Below are 19,340 nucleotides of genomic sequence, written 5' to 3' on the forward strand. Positions count from 1 at the left end.
TTTGAAAGCTTTGTTGTTGTTGTTATTATTATCATCATCATCATCATTATTATTATTATTATTATCTCCAGCAGCTCTACTACTGATCAAAAGTATTTACAAGGAATGGCCAGTTTTGACTTTGCTAATAAATAAAAGTGTAGCTGCTTCTAAATTCACTTGATATGGTCGTAACACTGTTTTTACCTAGCTCGAATCATTTGCCATCCCTAATTAATGTGGTTCTATGCTTTGATCTTTTTCTTTTCTTTTCTTTTTCCAATTTTTCTTTAGGTAAGCCAGTCAAATTATTCTAAATAGTCCAATCAGAACTCCATGACATTTTTCTGGAACCTATCTAAACATGCAACATCAAAGTGTCTAATCAGAAAGTATGCAACCAAATCTTTTCTGATCAAATTACGGTTTGTGATCATGGAGCTAGCTCTTGCCTCTTATTTGATTTTACAAATTAAGTTTTAATACATCAATAATACATGTTCCTTTCTCAAAACGATGACGGGTTTTATTAACGCTAAAAGTTCCTAAACAATTTCCCTTGTCAATAATTAATAAAGGAGACTAGTGCATCAGTGGTTCAAAAGTGGTACATGTTTTTACGTATATGGTGCGTCATGCTATTGAATATTTGAAGTTGATGCGAACCTCAATCGACACGTTTTGAGACCCAACAAAAATATTAGAATATTTGCCCAGGAAAGTTAAAATTCAGATTTTGATAAAAACCCTGACCCAACATTTATAAGTGAAACGCGAACCAAAGGTATAAGTAACAGACCTTGACCCAATGATTATAATTGAATTATGAACCAAAGGTATAAAGTTTGAACGCCACAAGGAAGAATCCTTGATAAGTTCACAGTTCCTGAAAAACTAAAAGAAGGGCAAAGCCTCACCTTTTCTGATTTTTATTCAATAATTTTATGAAAAACGTTTACCAACTTAAGGGTCTATTTAAGGGCTCCATAAAACTTGACAGACAAGAAAATATATTCTAAAATAACTCATAATTGATGTCTTACCATATCAGGAATCAAATTTGACCTAAAAAACATTAAATGCACATAAAAACAAGGAATTAAATCACCTAAACCTAAAATAACGTTTTTACATAAAAATACCAAAAATAATAAATTACAATAATTAAACAGTAAATTGTGTCCTACATCAGACCCCTTCACTTGAAACAAACTCGTCATCGAGTTCATCTTTGAAATCTGAAATCTTCCGCTCCAAATAAACAAATACTTTGAATGCTTTAATGACTTGATCCGGTTATGAAATTTGAATCCTTCATAAAGTGTAGGAGAAAATTTCTTCTCATCTACTTTCAATTTATTTGCAACATCAATCAACAAAGGGTTGATAATAAAATTAAAATTTTCTACTCCAAGAAAATCAACATATTGTATAGTCATCTTCAACAAATCAACTGAGACTTGAGGATTGTGAGTTGTGGACTCATCCTCATATTTGACCTCAATTGAATCTTCCACAATGTTCTTAATAATTACTATCTCTTTTCTTTTTTTTCAAGTTTTTTTTTTCTTTTTTTTCACTTTTTTTTTGGATGATAACTGGAAACAAAAGATAAAGGGATAGAAAACTGATTTTAAAATCTGTGCTCTGATAACAAATGAAGCGAACCTCAATCGACACGCTTTAAGACCCAACAAAAATATTGGAATATTTGCCCAAGAAAGCTAAAATTCAGATTTTGATAAAAACCCTGACCCAACAATTATAAGTGAAACGCGAACCAAAGGTATAAGTAACAGACCTTGACCCAATGATTATAATTGAATCACGAACCAAAGGTATAAAGTTTGAACGCCACAAGGAAGAATCCTTGATAAGTTCACAGATTCTGAAGAACCAAAAGAATGGCAAAGCTCACCTTTTCTAATTTTTATTCAATAATTTTATGAAAAATGTTTACAGACTTAAAGGCCTATTTAAGGGCTCCATAAAACTTGACAGACAAGAAAATATATTCTAAAATAACTCATAATTGATACCTTACCATATCAGGAATTAAATTTGACCTAAAAAGCATTAAATGCAACTAAAAACAAGGAATTAAATCACTTAAACCTAAAATAACGTTTTTACATAAAAATACCAAAAATAATAAATTACAATAATTAAACAGTGAATTGTGCCCTACATCAGAAGTAATGTATTCTAATATTCTCTCATAACACAATCAAAATGGTCAAATACCATTGTTTATTAAAATATTTATCAATCTTCCATTATTTTGAAAATATGTAAGAATTTACCACTTTTTGGGAACTCAAGTTTGAGGAACTCGAGTTTTCTATAGTACTCAAGTTCCATTAACTCAAGTTCTTTGAAGAAATAGCCTTCAAATTTAAGGATGGCAATTTATGTCCAACCTACTGGTACCCGGCCCGGCCCGATAAAGAATAGGGTCGGGTTTGGGTTTTTAAAAAAAAAATGAAGCGGGTCCAGGTCGGGTTCGGGTTTTGGTAAATACCCGACCCAACCCGTTTAAACTTAAAGTAAAATTAATAAAATACCTACCTATATATATGTCACTTATATCAAACCCTAACCCTATTTTCATTTCTATAATGTCTCTCTTAGCTCAAGCCGCCTCTTAGTGCTCTCACCTCACCCTCAATAACTCTCAGTCTAATTTTCTCTCAAGCCACCCCACATGGTCTCACCCAGTCACCCTCACCCTCAATCTCATTCACTCACCATCCCACCCTCACCTTCACTCTCATCACGTGGTGGTTGCTATTTGCCAGGGAGAAGCAAGGAGGTTAGATTGGAGAGAGATGTGCAAGGTCTAGGCCGTGACAGGTAGAGAGGCCGTTTGGTGATGATCGAAGGAGCTCTTGGTCGTGTTGAGGTCAGGCCTGAGTTTCGGCCTAGAGGTGGGATTGATGGTTGAAACCACCGCCGTTCATCAAAGATCTTGGTGCTCTGAGATAAAGAGAGGCCGAGTAGGAGTCCGAGATCGGAGATATAGCCTTGGTGGACCAAGTTCTCCAATATTTTTTTGGGTTCAATTTTTTTTTTTTTTGGGTTCATGTCCTCTCTCAAATTTGTGAGTTTATGTTTGTGATTCTGTGAATATGTGTTTGTGATTTTATGTTTGAAAGGGAAACTCTTTTTCTTTTTTTTCTAAGATTGTGTGGCCATGGATTAAGGCCTTTAATTTAGATAAGGCCCTGAAGTGGCTGGCAGAGCCCGCGAGGCCCAACAGGGCAGGTTTGGGTTTCGAGGTTGGGCTCACGGGTCGAGTTTGGGCATAAAGAAACCCGACCCATTGCCATTCCTATTCAAATTTGCCAGAAAATTTTGTATGGAACTCAAGTACCATCAAATTTTTTCATAGAACTCGAGTAGCATGAAAAACTTGAGTTCTCCAAACTCGAGTACCCAAAAAATGGTAAATCTCTATATATTTTTTAAACAATGGTAGATTGATATATATTCTGGTAAACAGTGCTATTATGCCATTTTGGCCCTCATAACACCCTTCAAAACAATATTACACATAAATATGCTTATAAACTTCATAATATTCTCAAACAAAGCATTACATAATCTCTTAACAATTTCATATCAATATACGTCCAATTTTGCAAGAATCTTATAACTCAACTGGTTAGTATCTTCTGATATTTTCAATAGAGACATCCAAGATTTAAATCTCACCTCCATCATAACTATAAAATTATCAATAAAAAAAAAACCACCAAATTTACTAATCCCATAATATCAAACATATAGCTACAGTATACATATATATTTACTTACACATAAAAACGAAAAATCCTTGGACATAATTGGATTCACAATCCGTACTCCACTTTTTGATGCATGCACTCCATTAGTGTAATCTTTTGTAAAGTACCTTCCACATGTATAAAGTGCATGCATCAAAAACAAGCGCAAATGATCAACGCAAAAGAAAAATTATAGCAAAAAAAAAAGATGCCATAAAGAACCCCTTGTTAGTCAAACAAATTCACAAGTGCATTGCGCTTGCCACATGGTTCAGGCAACATCTCCTTTTGGTTGAACCTTTCAGGAATTTCTTGATTAGAAAGTGTGATCGGCAAGTCGCCTAAAGTCACACCTTGCTTTTGCATATACTCCCATTTGTCTTGAAAGAGGTAAAAGAAAGCAATGAAAGAGACCTCAGCTGTGAAAAGTATAGTCCAAAGGGTTGTGCTCCTTGATGTTTTCCTATTGTATGCAATAAAGCCTGTGTAAACGTTGATGATCCCCACCAGAGAAATTATTGTCCCAAGTATCCAATGCAACATATACCACATACCCCTTTCTTTCTTCCCCCTGCAAAAGGAGGGAAATTTAGATATGCATAAGTAAACAAGAGCTTGCAATAATTTAGACTTTGTAGTTACAATTTGGCATCAATATTTGAGAATCAACTATAACTTGGTGAGAGACCGCTTTCTACTGTGATTGAAAAAAGGGTTAATGAAAAATTGACCCTAAACTAATATGAGGGTACTTTCCCTTTCCACTCTAAACTATGAAAACTTGTAATTAACAACTATAAAAATTTACAAATTGCACCATGTATCTTGATTGACTATTATAATTAACGATTATGTACAAGTCACATGACCATTAAAAATTAAATTTCCTACTTTTCCTTTGCAATTAGTTAATGACAAAATTTTTGTGGTCATATAAATTACATATTATAATTTTCCTAGTCAATCAGGTTATAAGGAATCATTTGTAATATTTGTTACAACTGGTATGGTAATTACAAGTGTTCATAGTTTACGGTACAAAGTACAAGTACCTCCAAAACTATCGTAATTTTCTACAATTAATCCAAAATTTTATATATAAAAAAAAATGAAATACCTTTTAGGCCTGAAAAATCCAATAAAGACTTGCACCCATATGACAACATAAAGTGCTAGACCTAGTCTTTGGTGGCTGTTATCAAATGAATTCTCGAATTTTTTTATTGACATGACAGCTCCGGCTGTGGCAAGAAGCACTGAGAGTATCTGTTAGGTGAAGGGATAGAATTTAGCACATAGGAGGCAAAGGTTAAAAACCAAAACAGAATAATGATCACTAGTGGAAGAACTTGAAAATTTTCTCCTTTTAATTCATTTGAATCTTCAAAAACTAGTGCATTAATAATTCCTAGACCCATGGAACTATTCCTAAATGATTATGATGTATTGGAAAATTAACACAGAGTTATCCTTTTAGTGACAGTAGTAGTTTGTTTAGTTCTTATAGAAATGTGATTTTTTGCAAACTCAATAATAGAGAAAGGAAATAAATTGGTTTAGTATACAGGACCTTATTGAGGTTTAGCATATCCAAATTCATGATTATGAATTAAACATGATTACATCAATGACAAGAATTACAAAATCAAATATAGTTAAATTAGTTCGAATTAACTGTTTCAAAACCGTGTGCCACAAAAAAGATTTGCTTTTAAAAGAATTGTGGACAACATCATTAAAGTTAAAGTGACTTATGATAATGATGTAAACTAAGATCAAAGCTTCAATGATTACATAGTGTAGCTCTGAATTGGCATCTGTGGTCATGTAAGTTAAAAAAATGTAATGGGTCACAGACGCTACTTTTATTGATTAAAAGAAAATTCGATCATGAACATTCATGGAATAATATGCAGAACAAGAATGAAGAGCTTACCTGCAAAATAACATGGAGATAGAAGAAAGCTTTGAATCGTGCAGAACCAGGTGCCTCTCTACTAGACATTCTGATAATAAGTATCCCAACAGGAAATAAGAACCCCAGTGAAGCCCATAGGAGAATCCCATGAATTGTGATATCATATGTCATCTGACGACTTAGCTGCAAAAGGTGACTAAATAACAGTTAATTAAGCTTATGCACTACATTTCCCAGATACTAGAAAGCTGATAATAAACTACTACATAAATAAAATGAGAGACTTAGCTTGCCATGGATAATATAATCTTTCTTAACACTTTTGTAGAAGATGAAGAGGAAGCGAAGAAAGGAAACTTGAAGAAAAACTAGTTTACCTTGTGAAAGTTATCGCTAATATTGCTCTTGTGATGACTGCTGAAATGATTCATGTCTTCGTGGAATGAACAGCCAACTAATGGTATAAGAATAAGATAGTATGCAGAGACATAGAAAGGTACACAATTGTGAAAAATTTGCATTCTTCAATGTCCAAGCAAAACCAGAATATGAGAACAAATCAATATCCTAATGCTCTCTATATGTCTGCCCTTCTTCTTTATCTCTCTCTCTCTCTCCGAAGTTCTTCTGTTCTTTCTTTTGTAAGGTAGATGCTTTGTGAATATTAGTTTATTTCGGTGGCAATGAGAGGTTTTAAATAGAGTTATACAAAAGATGGCTACGTTACTGATCTAGTAACTGCAAGTTCTTACTGCACAAAGAAAAAATGTTGTATGGTTAGTGAATATACAGAATAGATAATGCCATGTTGTGTTAGTTATGACTTATGACATTTATAAGCGTAGGTAATTCATGGTGGTTGGTATGAATGTAACTCACTGAGGAAAAAAGATAAGAGGGTATGAATACTTTCAACGATGTGGGGTTAACATGGACAACCTTTTTGGTTACATAAAAGGGAATGTGGGATTGCAAATAGAAAAGGGTCAAAATTCTAATGGATGAGGAGTTTGATAAAGACAACGTTTGTGGAATCGTAGTGGACATGGTTGTAGGACGTGCCTTATTTTCTTCATTCCTACAATAATTTTAAGCACTGCGCTTCATGTGAAAAAATAATTAGAAATAGCTTGAAGTCTAGGTATATTTTATTATGGCACAAGTTATACACAACATGTTGGTCGGTCAACAACTGAGGTACATCATCAGATGAGCACTAGTGAGCTTAGCTGATATGGAGATGTTGAGCTTGAGGTTGAGGTTGAGGTTGAGGTATATGCCTTTCGATGATGATAGAAACTATGTTACCACCTACCCCTATCTTCTTAGGTTAATGTTTGTTATACGTAATTTGTTGCAGCTTTGAAAATCATGTTTTTAAAATACTATTTTACAATTTAACTGAAAACATAATTTTAGCTGATGTAGCTCACTTACTGTAATTAACTGTTTTTATCTTCTTATATGTCAAGGGCTCAAGACCTAATACGAGCCTTATAATGCCCAAAGTGGACAAAAGTTCCACAGGGGTAAAACCGTAATAGTCAGGATAGTGCGGTTTTTGGCTCATCGGTTCTCTCTGTTATCAAGTTTTGCCCTTCTTCTTTAATTCCCATTAACAATCTAACACATCACATGGCAATATCGAACTAATATTAAATGGTGAAAATGCAAAACAAATTTCAAAAAGACTAACCACCGACCCACCCTGGCCTAACATAATGATCTATGACCTAAAACTTTTGTTCTGGCTATGATATGAACAAATTCCAATGGATGCATACTTCATAGACCACCCCCATAACTAATAAGGACACATTTTTCATAATTATTAATCCATATTTATTTAACATATTTATTCTTTTTGTGTTTTTTAATCCAATAAACCTATATAGGTTCTCTTCCTCAATCTAGTAGAGAGATGCACCATTAGTCTAGTGTCTAATAGTAAGAACTCATTTTTGGTATTTTTCACTCTCATTCTTGCAAAAACTGGTAATCTTTCTATAACTATTACCTTGATATGAAGGAGAGTATTATTTTAGAACTTTTATGATTTATATATATCTTATCAAGATAGCAAGATAATTTGCGTCTTAACTTCATCACTCTCAAGGTAACACGTAATATTTCATGTTATATATAAGATATATCAAAACACCAAAGAGGTTATATCTTCTAATTTTTCTATTATGAGGTAAAATAAAATTTTATGAAATTTATTTTATTTGTCAATTTATGTTCATAAGAACAACAGAACACTAAATTCTCAAATTTCTTGATCCATGTTTTGCTAATTATTCACCTTTTAACTTTTTTTAATATATGCGTGTTAAAAATACTTAGTATTCTCAAAAGAACAAATAGTGGGTTAATCTCACATTGAAAAATGAGTATGAGTTAAAGAGGTTTAAAGCATGTATTGTGTATCCAATAGTTAGGTCATTTTGGATATATACTATTGTCGGTTTCTTTAAAACCTTCTCCCCTCTGTGTGTGTATTAAAATACTTAGTATTCTCAATAAAAATAAAAATAAAAATAAAACTTTTTCAATATATACTTACAATGAGTGACACAAAAATTTCATTATTATAGGGGTGACATGTTAGGATCCTAATTGAGGTGCATAACTATTTGGGACATAGTGGCTAGACAGTGCAGGGCAGTGTGTTGTTGTGTGATGTTGTGGGCAGGGCAGCGTATTGCTGTATGCTATTGTAGGCAGGGTAGTGGAAGGCTTGTACACACAGAGTGGCAAAATGGCAGGGGAGGCTTGTACAGAGTTAGTTACGAGTAGTTGTCTAATTGTTGCTGCATTAAGTGTTATACTTAGTTAATTAGTTAAGCTGAGATGTGTTGTACCTAATTAGTTAGTGCAAAATATAAGCTACAATTCAGATTGTAATGGGATTCATTGATGAATAATACATTGAATAGTTAATTCTTGAATTGCTATTGGAGGTTGATTCCCTTGAAGAATCAATGCAATGGAGGCCTAGTTCCCTCGAAGAACTACTAGATTGAGAAGTAATAGAAATTAAGGTCATTGAATTCATAACATGACATGTTGTGACAGTGTATAATAACATTTGTGTCAATAATAAAAATTTTAAAATATGTTTAAAAAAAATTGTTGTCAATAATGGGTCCATTTACAAGCTTTGTAGGGGGGAAAAAATACACCCAACATTACTCGCAAACTTACGCACAAAGAGAAAGAGTGAGCACTCATTAAGAATGGCCATTTGATGTGAATTATATTACCTAAATCATATAAGAACCAAATGATGTGCATGAAGAAGACATACAGATATATATATATATATATATATAATATATATAAGGGGATAAGTATTAATTATTAAAACAGTAGGAGTCTTAATCAATTATTGGGTGATTCATTGAGCACTCACGGGTAGGACGTACATTGGGAATATTGTCTTGATCTCCTACCCAAAATATTAACACACCCATTAATTTGTTTCAAGGTACATGTGATGTGGATGCACCATCAATATTTGTCGGTGCAACTATTCCCTGCAATCAAAAAATTAAAAATTACGATGGTCCAACAAGCTCTATGCTTTAGAAATTTGGTGATTGAACAAGGCAAGCCTGCCTGCCTGCCTCGTTTCTGCTGCAATTGATTTCTTCACACTAATGATATTGATAATGACATTAATCCTTACATCTATCTATCAGTGTGAAAAGTGATGAGAAAAGGAGAAATAGAGTTTGCAAATGTGGCTAGACGTTGCCAATCGTCATATACTGAATTTCATTCTAGATCAATCAGTATCTGTGGATCTATTACTATTTGTTTTACCATCTTACTTGCTCAAATCAATCATACCCAGGAGCCTCGAGCCAGACTCGGTTAATCAAATCAGGTTGTCAATTTTTTTATTTTTTTCTCATTCCTTTCATGCATCATCAACTATTGGCTGGTATTGACTCTGTGATCATATCTCTGCTTAGCGTTTCTCTTTTTCCACTGTATGGAGCTAGCTGGGAGCAAACAAGAAAAAGATGGATATATAAAATTCTCCTCCAAATAAATTTAGATGAAATTTCTTCCAGCTTACATGAACTATTTTTTTTTTTCAATTTGATAATTATATCTACATGTAGTTTTATTTTAAATAGTTTAATGATTTTTTTTTTTTTTTTGAGAATCAGAAAAAATCCAAATAAAAAGATAGAGAGACCGCCGTCTGTGGGGATCGAACCCACGACCACGTGGTTAAAAGCCACGCGCTCTACCACTGAGCTAAGACGGCTTCACTGATTATTAGTAAACATTGTTTATATTTTCTACGTAAAAGAACCATGCTCAACCCTACGCCATAATTCCTCTATCAGCAAATTATCAAGTGACAACAACTAGTAAGAAAGTCAGAAACGGAACAAAAAAGAAAGTTTTCTATATATATCTTTAACATATGAAGTGGAAATTTTGACTCAAATGGTGAAAAATGTAAAGATTTTCAACACTCAACGTTGAAAACTCCAATCTTGAAAAGGGAGCTACACTGTCCCTTGATATAGATGGTCCAAACAAAGATGGAGGATAAAACATATTCTTCTTTAATAACGCACTAGGAGGACAAATCGAGCGGATCATTTCAGACATTGAAAAGTAACAGTAATCATTGCCATTTGCATTATGTTCAACTAACAATTTTTAAAGTGAACAAAGAGAAATCATCAAAGATTCCGTCGGTGGTCCATATAATCTTTGTTTGATTCATTTTCATTCATGTTAAAAAAAATGAATCAATATGTGTATGCTTTAACTACATAGATAATATACTAAGCGTCATGCTAATGGATGTCCTTAACGCAATAGTTAACCATTTATTTTAAGAAAATTTTCACACCATATTTATGCCTGAAAAATGGAAAAAAACTATCAAAACATTAATTACTTTTTTTTTTCTTTTCCTATAATTTTTTTTTAAATGGATTATTAATTATTGTTCTAAAGGCATCCATTAACATTTCTTATATACTAATATGTGACTGTGTACTACATGAGTACATAGTTTACCACAATTAATGAATTGGAACATCAAATGTCTTGTTCATAGGAAATACTAGCTATTACTAACTAACCTATTGAATTATCATTTGTTTTTTGCATACACCAATTATTTTTTAGGATGATTTTTTTTTTTTTTGGAAGGGGGTATGATCTTGGAGATTAAAGTGCCTTGCTCATTTGCAATTTGTAGATGAAAAAGGAAAAAAAAAATAGAATTTATATTTGATATGCATCTGGATGCAGCTTTTTACTGATTGTTTATTTGTTGAAAGTTTGTCATATCTATAAAAAAATGAGACTTTTAAAAACTTCTAAATAAACAAATAAGTTAAATAATTAAAAGAAAAGGTTGATGGCAAAAAATATATATAGAGAATATTTATTCATACAGAAAAAATTTAAAGGTATTTATGAAAGGCTAAAAAAGAAATTGAGAGATATCAATAGTTTTGTCACTAACTCACACATCCTGATATTTCTAATTCTAATAGAGATGTTAGAGTTCAAATCTCATCTTTTCTCATTGTAAATATTTAATGAATAAAAAAATTTTAGTTCTTAATATCTTCAAATGAAAAAAATTATAACAACTTGTAAACACCTCATTCTCTAAGCTTAAAAAATATATATATCTGAGCTATTTAAATGCTATGTTACTTGCAAAAAAAAAAATTAATTAATTTAAATGCTAACATAAATTAATTACCAAATTTTGAATTATGGGTGGGAAGTTTATTCCTTAAGAGCTTAAAATAGAAATGAATAATTCCTAGCGTTAGGGTGGAAGGCCAAGAATTCAAAATTCCAACAAAATATGCAAAAGCGCACTTGAGAATTGAGACTTGAGATATTGGGTTTTTTTTTTTTTTTTTTTTTTTTGGTTGTGGTGGGGGGGGGTTGCGGGCCTAAGTTTGTTTGTGCTTGCGCTGAAGATGCTGAGTTTTGGACTTGGTTGAGTCAAGATGTGGAAGATGGGCATGAGTTCAAGTTGATCGGTAGGTTATATACTTAGTTGGGCTCTTTCGGTTAGAGTTAGGTGGGTCGCAGGCTGACTGGATTTGTAGTTGGGCTCTATTCAGGCACAGGATTCGAGTATTAGTGGGTTTGAGTTGGATATGGTTATGGTATTGTGTGATATATTGATTGATTTTGAGCTTAATGGGCTGCGATTGTGGGGTTCAGGCGGATTTGGGCTTGGAAAAAAAACTTTCTCTTTTGTACTATATCTCTTTTTTAGGAGTGGCAAAATAAGTCCAAACTCATTTGCATACTCAAACCCACTCACTCTAATTGAATCTAATCTCACCCAATTATTATTTGAGTTAAATGAGCATCAACCCAATTAGACCCAGTAATTATGTTTGAGAAACTAAATGGGTTAAGACTATTGGATTATCATTTGTTTTTTGCATACACCAATTATTTTTTAGGATTTTTTTTTTTTTTTTTTGGAAGGGGGTATGATCTTGGAGATTAAAGTGCCTTGCTCATTTGCAATTTGTAGATGAAAAGGAAAAAAAATAGAATTTATATTTAATATGCATCTGGATGCAACTTTTTACTGATTTTTTATTTGTTGAAAGTTTGTCGTATGTAAAAACCTCTGATATTCAAAACGGTATCTAGGTTAATAATGACATATATGTTAGATAACTGTTAGCAATAATACTATTAGATAACTAACTTTATCAAACATCAGTGACAGGCTTTGTGAATAACAATCAGTCATCAATTATCCTTGGAAATCAGTAGGTTGGAGGCAGTTTTTCAGGTAAGGATACATGGTATGTTTGCTTAGACTTGAGAGTCTGTTTGTCAATGGTTGCATTTGTTATAGTTTTTGGATTATTATTTTTTCTTATGTTATTGTTAGACTTAATGTGGCATACAAACTTTGCTTATCTTTGTCCATTTCTTCTAGGCATATTGCATATACCTATATTGTGATACTATGGTGATTCTACAGATTGGTTTTGTATATAGTGTTTGACCATAGATTTGGCCTATTTAAACAAATTCAATCTCCACCAGTCAGCTCCTCCCTATAAAACAAAAAGCTAAAAGTTGAAAAGACAGGGTTTCCTTTGCTACAAAATGATTATATGGACTCTCTTTGTTGGGAGAAAGGCATATTGAATCATGACTAAAGTCGGCAGCTTTCATTTTAAACTTTCCAAGTCTTAAAAAGTGTTGATGATGTTTTTTAGAGTGCAATGATATGCTATGATATTTTTGAAAATAATTTGTGAGACTATGATAATGATCCTATCTATCCATGTGTGTCAGTGTGTGTATGATCTTTGATATGCTAGATATAACCTCAGCTCAAGTCAATAATTTGAATGGTTCAAAATGCTGATTTTTTTTTTTTTTATTGTCGTTGGTTTTGTTTTCCTTTACATTTTAGATATGGATTCAATGAATGAAGAAAATGATGAGTATGGTGATACTGTTTCAAGTGCTCCAAAAAGAATGAGATCTAGGACTTCTTCTGTATGGTCAGGTTTGGAAATATTACCTAAAGGTCCCGATGGGAAAGAGAGAGCAAAGTGTTAAAATTGTCAAAATTCTTTTGCTGCTGGTGCTAGTGGCACTGTTTCTTTGTTGCGTCACAGAGCGAAATGCCATGAGGTTGACAATCAAATTGTGACTCATCAGCCTTTAGATAAAGCTACGTATAGGGCAATGGTTGCATTGGCAATCATTAGGCACAACTATCCATTCTCATTTGTAAAACATGAGAACAATAGGTTACTTCATTGTTATCTAAATCCTTATGTTAAGACTATATGTAAGAACACTGCAAAATAGGATGTGATAAAAATATACAGAAGAGAAAAGGAAAATTTGAAACATGGTTTAAAGTCAATTACTAGTAGGAGTTTTGCTTATCATTAAATATATGGTCTTCACCTAACACTAATGAGTACATGGTTCTTACAGCACAGTATGTTGATGAACACTGGGTGTTGCAGAAGAAAGTTTTGAGTTTTTCTCATGTGCCACCTCCACATGGTGGTGTTATATTGGCAGAGAGGTTGTTAGGTTTGCTGAAAGAGTGGGCATTGAGAAGAGGGTGTTCACCATTCCTTTAGATAAAGTTTTGTATAATGATACTTTGGTGAGTCATTGAAAGAGACACCCTTCTTTTGGACCTTGTTTACCTTATGGTGGTGAGTTCTTTCACATGCGTTGTGGTGCACACATATTAAACCTTATCATACAAGATGGATGAAAAGTCATAAATGAGGTTGTGCATAATTTACGTGAAAGTGTTAAATATGTGAGAGGTTCAGAACATAGGAAGTTAGGTTTGCTCAATGTCTTTCAGAGCTTCCTTTTTTGATAAGTAAGAAAGTACACCAAGATGTTCCAACAACATGGAACTCAACATACTTGATGATTGAGACTTATCTTAAGTATCGAGATGCATTTTCTCACCTGAGTAGGATTGATAAATGCTTTCTCAATTGCCCTTCAAAGGAGGAATGGAAAATGGTGGAGAAGATAGCAAGGGTTTTGGAACCATTTTGTGATATCACCAAGCTCTTCTCCAGGACAAACTACCCCACAGCCAACTTGCATTTCCATTGTGTTGGGAAAATTCAATTGCATATTATGAAACTGTTGGAAGATAATGATGCGATAATTAGAGCAATGGCAAAATAAATGAAAGAAAAGTTTGATAAATTCTGGGAGTATTTCAGTCTTGTGCTATCATTTGCTATCATTTTGGATGCTAGATACAAGTTGCAATGAGTAGAATTTTGTTATGGCAAGTTGTATAAGCAGGAAGCAATATTTATGGCAACGAATCTTCGTAATAAATTATATGGCATCTTTGAGGCATATATAAGAATTCTACCAGTGATATCTACGATATGGTTGAAGTAGCATCCAGTAGCGGTGAAGTGCGTGGTCATTATGATAGGCATCATGATTTCTCTAGTTTTGAGACATATACGAATCAACTTATTGGTTCTGATTCAAGCAAGTCACAATTGCATTTATACTTGGAAGAGACTCGACTTGACTATAGGTTTCATGAGAATTTGGATGTTATGGGGTCAGTGGCGGCTCCAGGAATTTTGTTCAGGGTGTTCCTATTTCACTTTGAAAAAATTTCGAGTCATTTCGGTCTATTTTGGGTGTTTCGGGACGTTTCGGTAAATACCGGCCGAAATTTAAGATTTGGCCAGCATGAAGTTTGTGCTTTAAAAAATAAAAAAATTCTTAAAACAAATGCAAATTGGCATTCTGTACACCGAAAAATCTCACAAAGAAAAAAAAATGAAAAAAAAATAAATGAACAAAGTTAACTGTACAATAAACTATAAGTTCATTTAAAATATTAATAAAACTATTAATTATTGTTGTTTAGTTGTTTCATAAATTTGTTTGTCTTTTATAAACTATAATTTGTTGTATTTTTGTTTCATTAATTATTAAATTATTAATTATTATTTAGCCTAACATAATTTAATTTGTTTGTCTTTTATAATACATTAGTTAATTAAATTATTAATTATTAGTATTTAATTGCTTCATTAAATTTTTTTTACTAACTACTAACACTAACACACACCCCTGTCTCTACGTACCTTTAATTCCCCAATTCGAATATCCTACCCCTGACCCACACCACACGGCCTTATGGCCCCATCTACCCGCACTCAACAATTGATAAAATTCACACCAGAGGAACCAATCAAATAAATTCACAAATCACAATACACTAAAAAAAAACTCACCCACACCAACAGACCAACACAGTGACACACCAACGGATAAAGCCAAAAAAAAAGGGCAAATAAATTGAATAATTATAAATATTAAGACTTAAAGAGAGAGAATCAGTTCAAAAAGAAAGATAGCTCTCTCTCTCTCATAACAGAACAGCACACTCCACAGCAAATGAGCAAAACCCAAAGATTAAGAGAGAAAAAGAGAGAAAAGTAAAGTGTAAAATACCTTTAGAGAGGCCAGAGGGGCGGCGCCGAGGGCCGCGGCAGCACGTCGAGGCGTTGGAGGCAAGGAAGGATTCGAGGCCAAGCGTCGGCGTCGCAAGCTCTGATCCGATCGGACCGATCTCCGATCTCCAATGGCCGATCCAAGCTCTGTTGCTCGAGTTTCAGGCAGAGGCGACGTTGCCACGTCGCGCCTATGGTGCTTGATGATGAGGTTTCAGGCGGAGGCGTGCATTGTCGTTGATGAGCCTCATTAGATGAGGTTTTTTTCTTTAGGTTAGGAAAGGTTTTTGATTTTTAAGTTTTGCTTTTACCATTTGATGATTGAGGCGGACACATATTTGTATTGGGTTTTGCCGTTTTGGTTGGTTGGTTTTTTTTTTTTTTAATTTTTAGAGTACGTTTAGGTTGGGCCTGTTAGGTATTTGGTTAGATTGATGTTGGGCTTTTTTTGGCTTGTTCTATTACAACAATTTTTTTTTTTTTTTCAGATTCTTGTTACAATTTTTTTCTTTTTTTTAGATTTCAGTTCAAATTTTGCCTGGCATAAAAATTATGAGGGTGTTCCTGATATTTTTTGAGGGTGTTCCAATGTTTTTTTTAAAGGGTAAAAAAAAAATTTTAATTATTATATATATAAAAAAAAAAAAAATTCAAGTCCAGGGTGTTCCTGGGAACACCCTGGGCTCTGAGTGGCGCCGCCACTGTATGGGGTATTGGAAGTCTCACATAATCGTTTCCCAGAACTTTCCTTGATGGCATGTGATATTTTAAGCATTCTCATTACTACTGTTGCCTCATAGTCTGCATTCAGTATTGGTGGCCGCATTCTTGATAAGTTTTGCAGTTCTCTTTTGCCTCAGAGACTTCTTTAATGCAAATGCAACCCCAAAGATATGTTTTGTAGCAACATTTCTAAAAAAACACTACAAAAATTGTTTTTAAGAATAAAAACAAACAATATTTCTTTTTTGGTTCAATTTTTTTTGAAAGTGTTTTGTTTGGTATGATGTAGCTCAAAAACTATTTTTTATATATATAAAATCAAAGCTAAAAACTTATTTGGCTTGAGTTCTAGTTAGTTAAACTGGTAAACTCTATTATTGTCAAACAAGAGATTTAGGGTTATAAAAAATAATGAAAATTTTAAAAAAAAAACAACAACAACAACAACAACAACAAAAAAACCTAATCTTGAAACCAACATTTATTTTACTTGCAAATGGGTACTTTTTAAAAATGTTCAATGAATAGATAATATAAATAAATAAAATAGGGAAAGTACATTATTAATAATAATAATAATAATAATAATAATGAACCCTATAGTTTTATTTATGGGACACATTAAGAGAGGGTTTGGATCCACGTTCACGTCTGCGTTTCTCTTCATTGTGCGTTTTCAGCTTTTTTTTTTTTTTTTTTTTTTTTCCAGCCGCTGTTGTTGACCAATTCTCCTCATGAACAGTGCATCCGTGCACTGTTTATGGACCCACAAATTTCACTTTTCAGCAACTTTTTCATTAAAAATGGGTCCCACAGCACTATTTACACATTTAAAAATTATTTTGCTACAGTGTTTTCAGTTTTCAGTTTTCAGTTTTCAGCAATAAGTTCTATCCAAACGGACCCTAAACCTCATTATTTTAAATGGGACACTTTAAACCCTATACTTTCACATATATACTATAAAATTTCCAATAAAAAAAAAAATAAAGAGGAAGAAAGTACGTAAAAACGTATAATTTTATACTTTGGACAAATTAAACCCTATACTTTTAAATAAGACACTTTGAACCCTATACTTTCACATATATACTATTAAATTTCCAATATGGGGTTTAAAGTGTCTTATTTTAAAAGTATAGAGTTTAATTTGTCATAAATATAAAATTATACTTTTTTACGTACTTTCTTCCTCTTTCTTTTTTTTCTTTTTTTTTTTCTTGTGTATTGAGCTTAGTTCTATGTGGAGTTTTTGTTTTTATCTATTAATTAATGGAGTCATTTGGTGGTCACAAATGGATGAATAAACTTGCAAATGTAGTGATATAAATGAAAATCACTCAATAAAAGGTGATGAAAGCAAAGCATAGTGTAGAGGGAGTGTGCACGATTCACAAAGGGAGTGAAAGAGAGAGAACAATTGTAGCAAAAACCCAAAATAAAGAGGAGATAGGAAAGCTAATATAGGGTTTTTTTTTTTTGTGTTTCCTTCCCTATTTTGCTCCCTACCCTATTTTAGGGAGTCTACTGCCAATAACCATTCATTTATTTTTTACTCCATGAAAGTGGCTACCATACCCACCTAACTGATGCTTAGCCCTACTATTTCTCTTGTTCTCAGGCTCTTTATCTGTCTCATGGTCTCTTTTATGTTGCACCTCTCTTGATTTGATCGTAGCTATAATGATGAAGTGCAAGTCAATAACTAAGAAAGAGGCACAAACCCAAGTGGCAATAGTGATGACAGAGAGCAGCAGTTTACCGAGGAACCATAGGTGGTAGAAAAGTCTAATGAGAATGGTGCTAATTTTATTGCAGAGCCTATACCGCATAAGGAGGCTCACCAACGCTGGCCTATGCACTACCAGTGAAAAGTATATTGTCTATATGAATTTGGATGCAAAGTTTTGAGTTTTCTCATTTTTTTTGTTTATTTACTTGAAAAATTGGTGTGTTTGTAAACTTTAGAGTTTGAGAGAGTTTTTTTTCTTTGTATTTTTAAAATTGGGAAATAAAGACAAATAGATGTACGGTATGTTGGTTATGTAAGACGAGTTTCAAACATTCGCATCAGCTTATGCAAAAATTTATGTCTATCTTAGCATAAAAATTTACTTTTTCTATTTTACATAATCATTTTTAAAAAAACATCTACATCAAATTATCTATTTTACACCACATTTCAATAAAATATAATTTCTTTATTAATTTTTTATTACTCTCCCAAATCAAATTTCTCTTTCTATGAGTAAAGAAAATATTAAAAAAATAATTTACATACAAATAGTAATCGTGTATATTTGCATGGTTATTATAGCTAAAATCCTATTTTACACAATTTTGCATGAACTGGTGTGGGAGTTTTGAGGTTGTTTAGGCAAATTATAGGGCTTATACTATTTTAGATGGACAGATGTGAATGTCTTGCTTTTTGTGTGTCTTGAAATTAGATTTAGGTGTAGTTTTTATTTGGTTGCTCAAAATATAATTGTATTTTAAATTTGAGATTGAGTTTTTCAGGCAACCAAATGGAGATGTTTGGTGATTCGGAATGTACATGGGAAAAAAGAAGAAGAGAAATAGATGTATGATTTTATGTCCAAAAAAAAAAGTGTATAGTGTTTTGATTTGTGTGAGATTTAATTATTATTATTATTATTATTATTATTATTATTATAAATAAGATAGAATTTCAATATATAAAGTCCACTTTAAGATGATTGTTCTTTACTTCTTTATCATTAGGCTAAATGAAAACCCACAAGATGTGCTTATTTCTTTTTTTTGGAAAAATACATTTAATAATAATAATAATAAAACTTTGTTTTATTCCTAGAAAACATTAAATCCTAGACTTTTCAATGGGACACATTAAATCCCATGCTTTTAAAAATATATCCAAAAATTACAATGTGGATT

The 19,340-nt window shown here is 32.6% G+C and overlaps 1 protein-coding gene and 1 non-coding gene across 3 annotated transcripts; both read right to left on the reverse strand.

Annotated features, from left to right (window-relative positions):
* Positions 1–3,681: 3,681 nt before the first annotated feature.
* Positions 3,682–6,562, reverse strand: LOC142637027 (cytochrome b561 domain-containing protein At4g18260). Of its 2 annotated transcripts, none has more exons than XM_075811320.1 (4): positions 6,060–6,562; positions 5,701–5,878; positions 4,882–5,030; positions 3,682–4,335 (listed from the first exon to the last, which is right to left on the reverse strand). In XM_075811320.1, exons 2-4 carry the CDS (start codon positions 5,851–5,853, stop codon positions 3,993–3,995), a joined length of 645 nt encoding a protein of 214 aa, XP_075667435.1. In that variant the 5' UTR covers positions 5,854–5,878; positions 6,060–6,562; the 3' UTR covers positions 3,682–3,992. The 2 variants fall into 2 exon arrangements, with proteins under 2 accessions (XP_075667435.1, XP_075667433.1); XM_075811318.1 differs by having other exon boundaries at positions 5,701–5,865; positions 6,060–6,486.
* Positions 6,563–9,892: 3,330 nt separating this feature from the next.
* TRNAK-UUU (transfer RNA lysine (anticodon UUU)) lies at positions 9,893–9,964 on the reverse strand. The gene has a single exon. It is a non-coding gene; the product is annotated as a tRNA-Lys (tRNA).
* Between the last annotated feature and the right edge of the window lie 9,376 nt (positions 9,965–19,340).

Source organism: Castanea sativa, chromosome 5 (assembly GCF_040712315.1).
Source record: "Castanea sativa cultivar Marrone di Chiusa Pesio chromosome 5, ASM4071231v1".
NCBI classification, from domain to species: Eukaryota; Viridiplantae; Streptophyta; class Magnoliopsida; order Fagales; family Fagaceae; genus Castanea; species Castanea sativa.

Excerpts from the sequence above, each read along its gene's own strand:
- LOC142637027 (XM_075811318.1), bottom strand. The coding sequence starts at position 6,203 with ATGCAAATTTTTCACAATTGTGTACCTTTCTATGTCTCTGCATACTAT. Across the intron at positions 5,031-5,700 it reads ATCTCCATGTTATTTTGCAG|ATACTCTCAGTGCTTCTTGC; the intron begins GTAAGCTCTTCA and ends TTCACCTAACAG. Across the intron at positions 4,336-4,881 it reads GGATTTTTCAGGCCTAAAAG|GGGGAAGAAAGAAAGGGGTA; the intron begins GTATTTCATTTT and ends CTCCTTTTGCAG.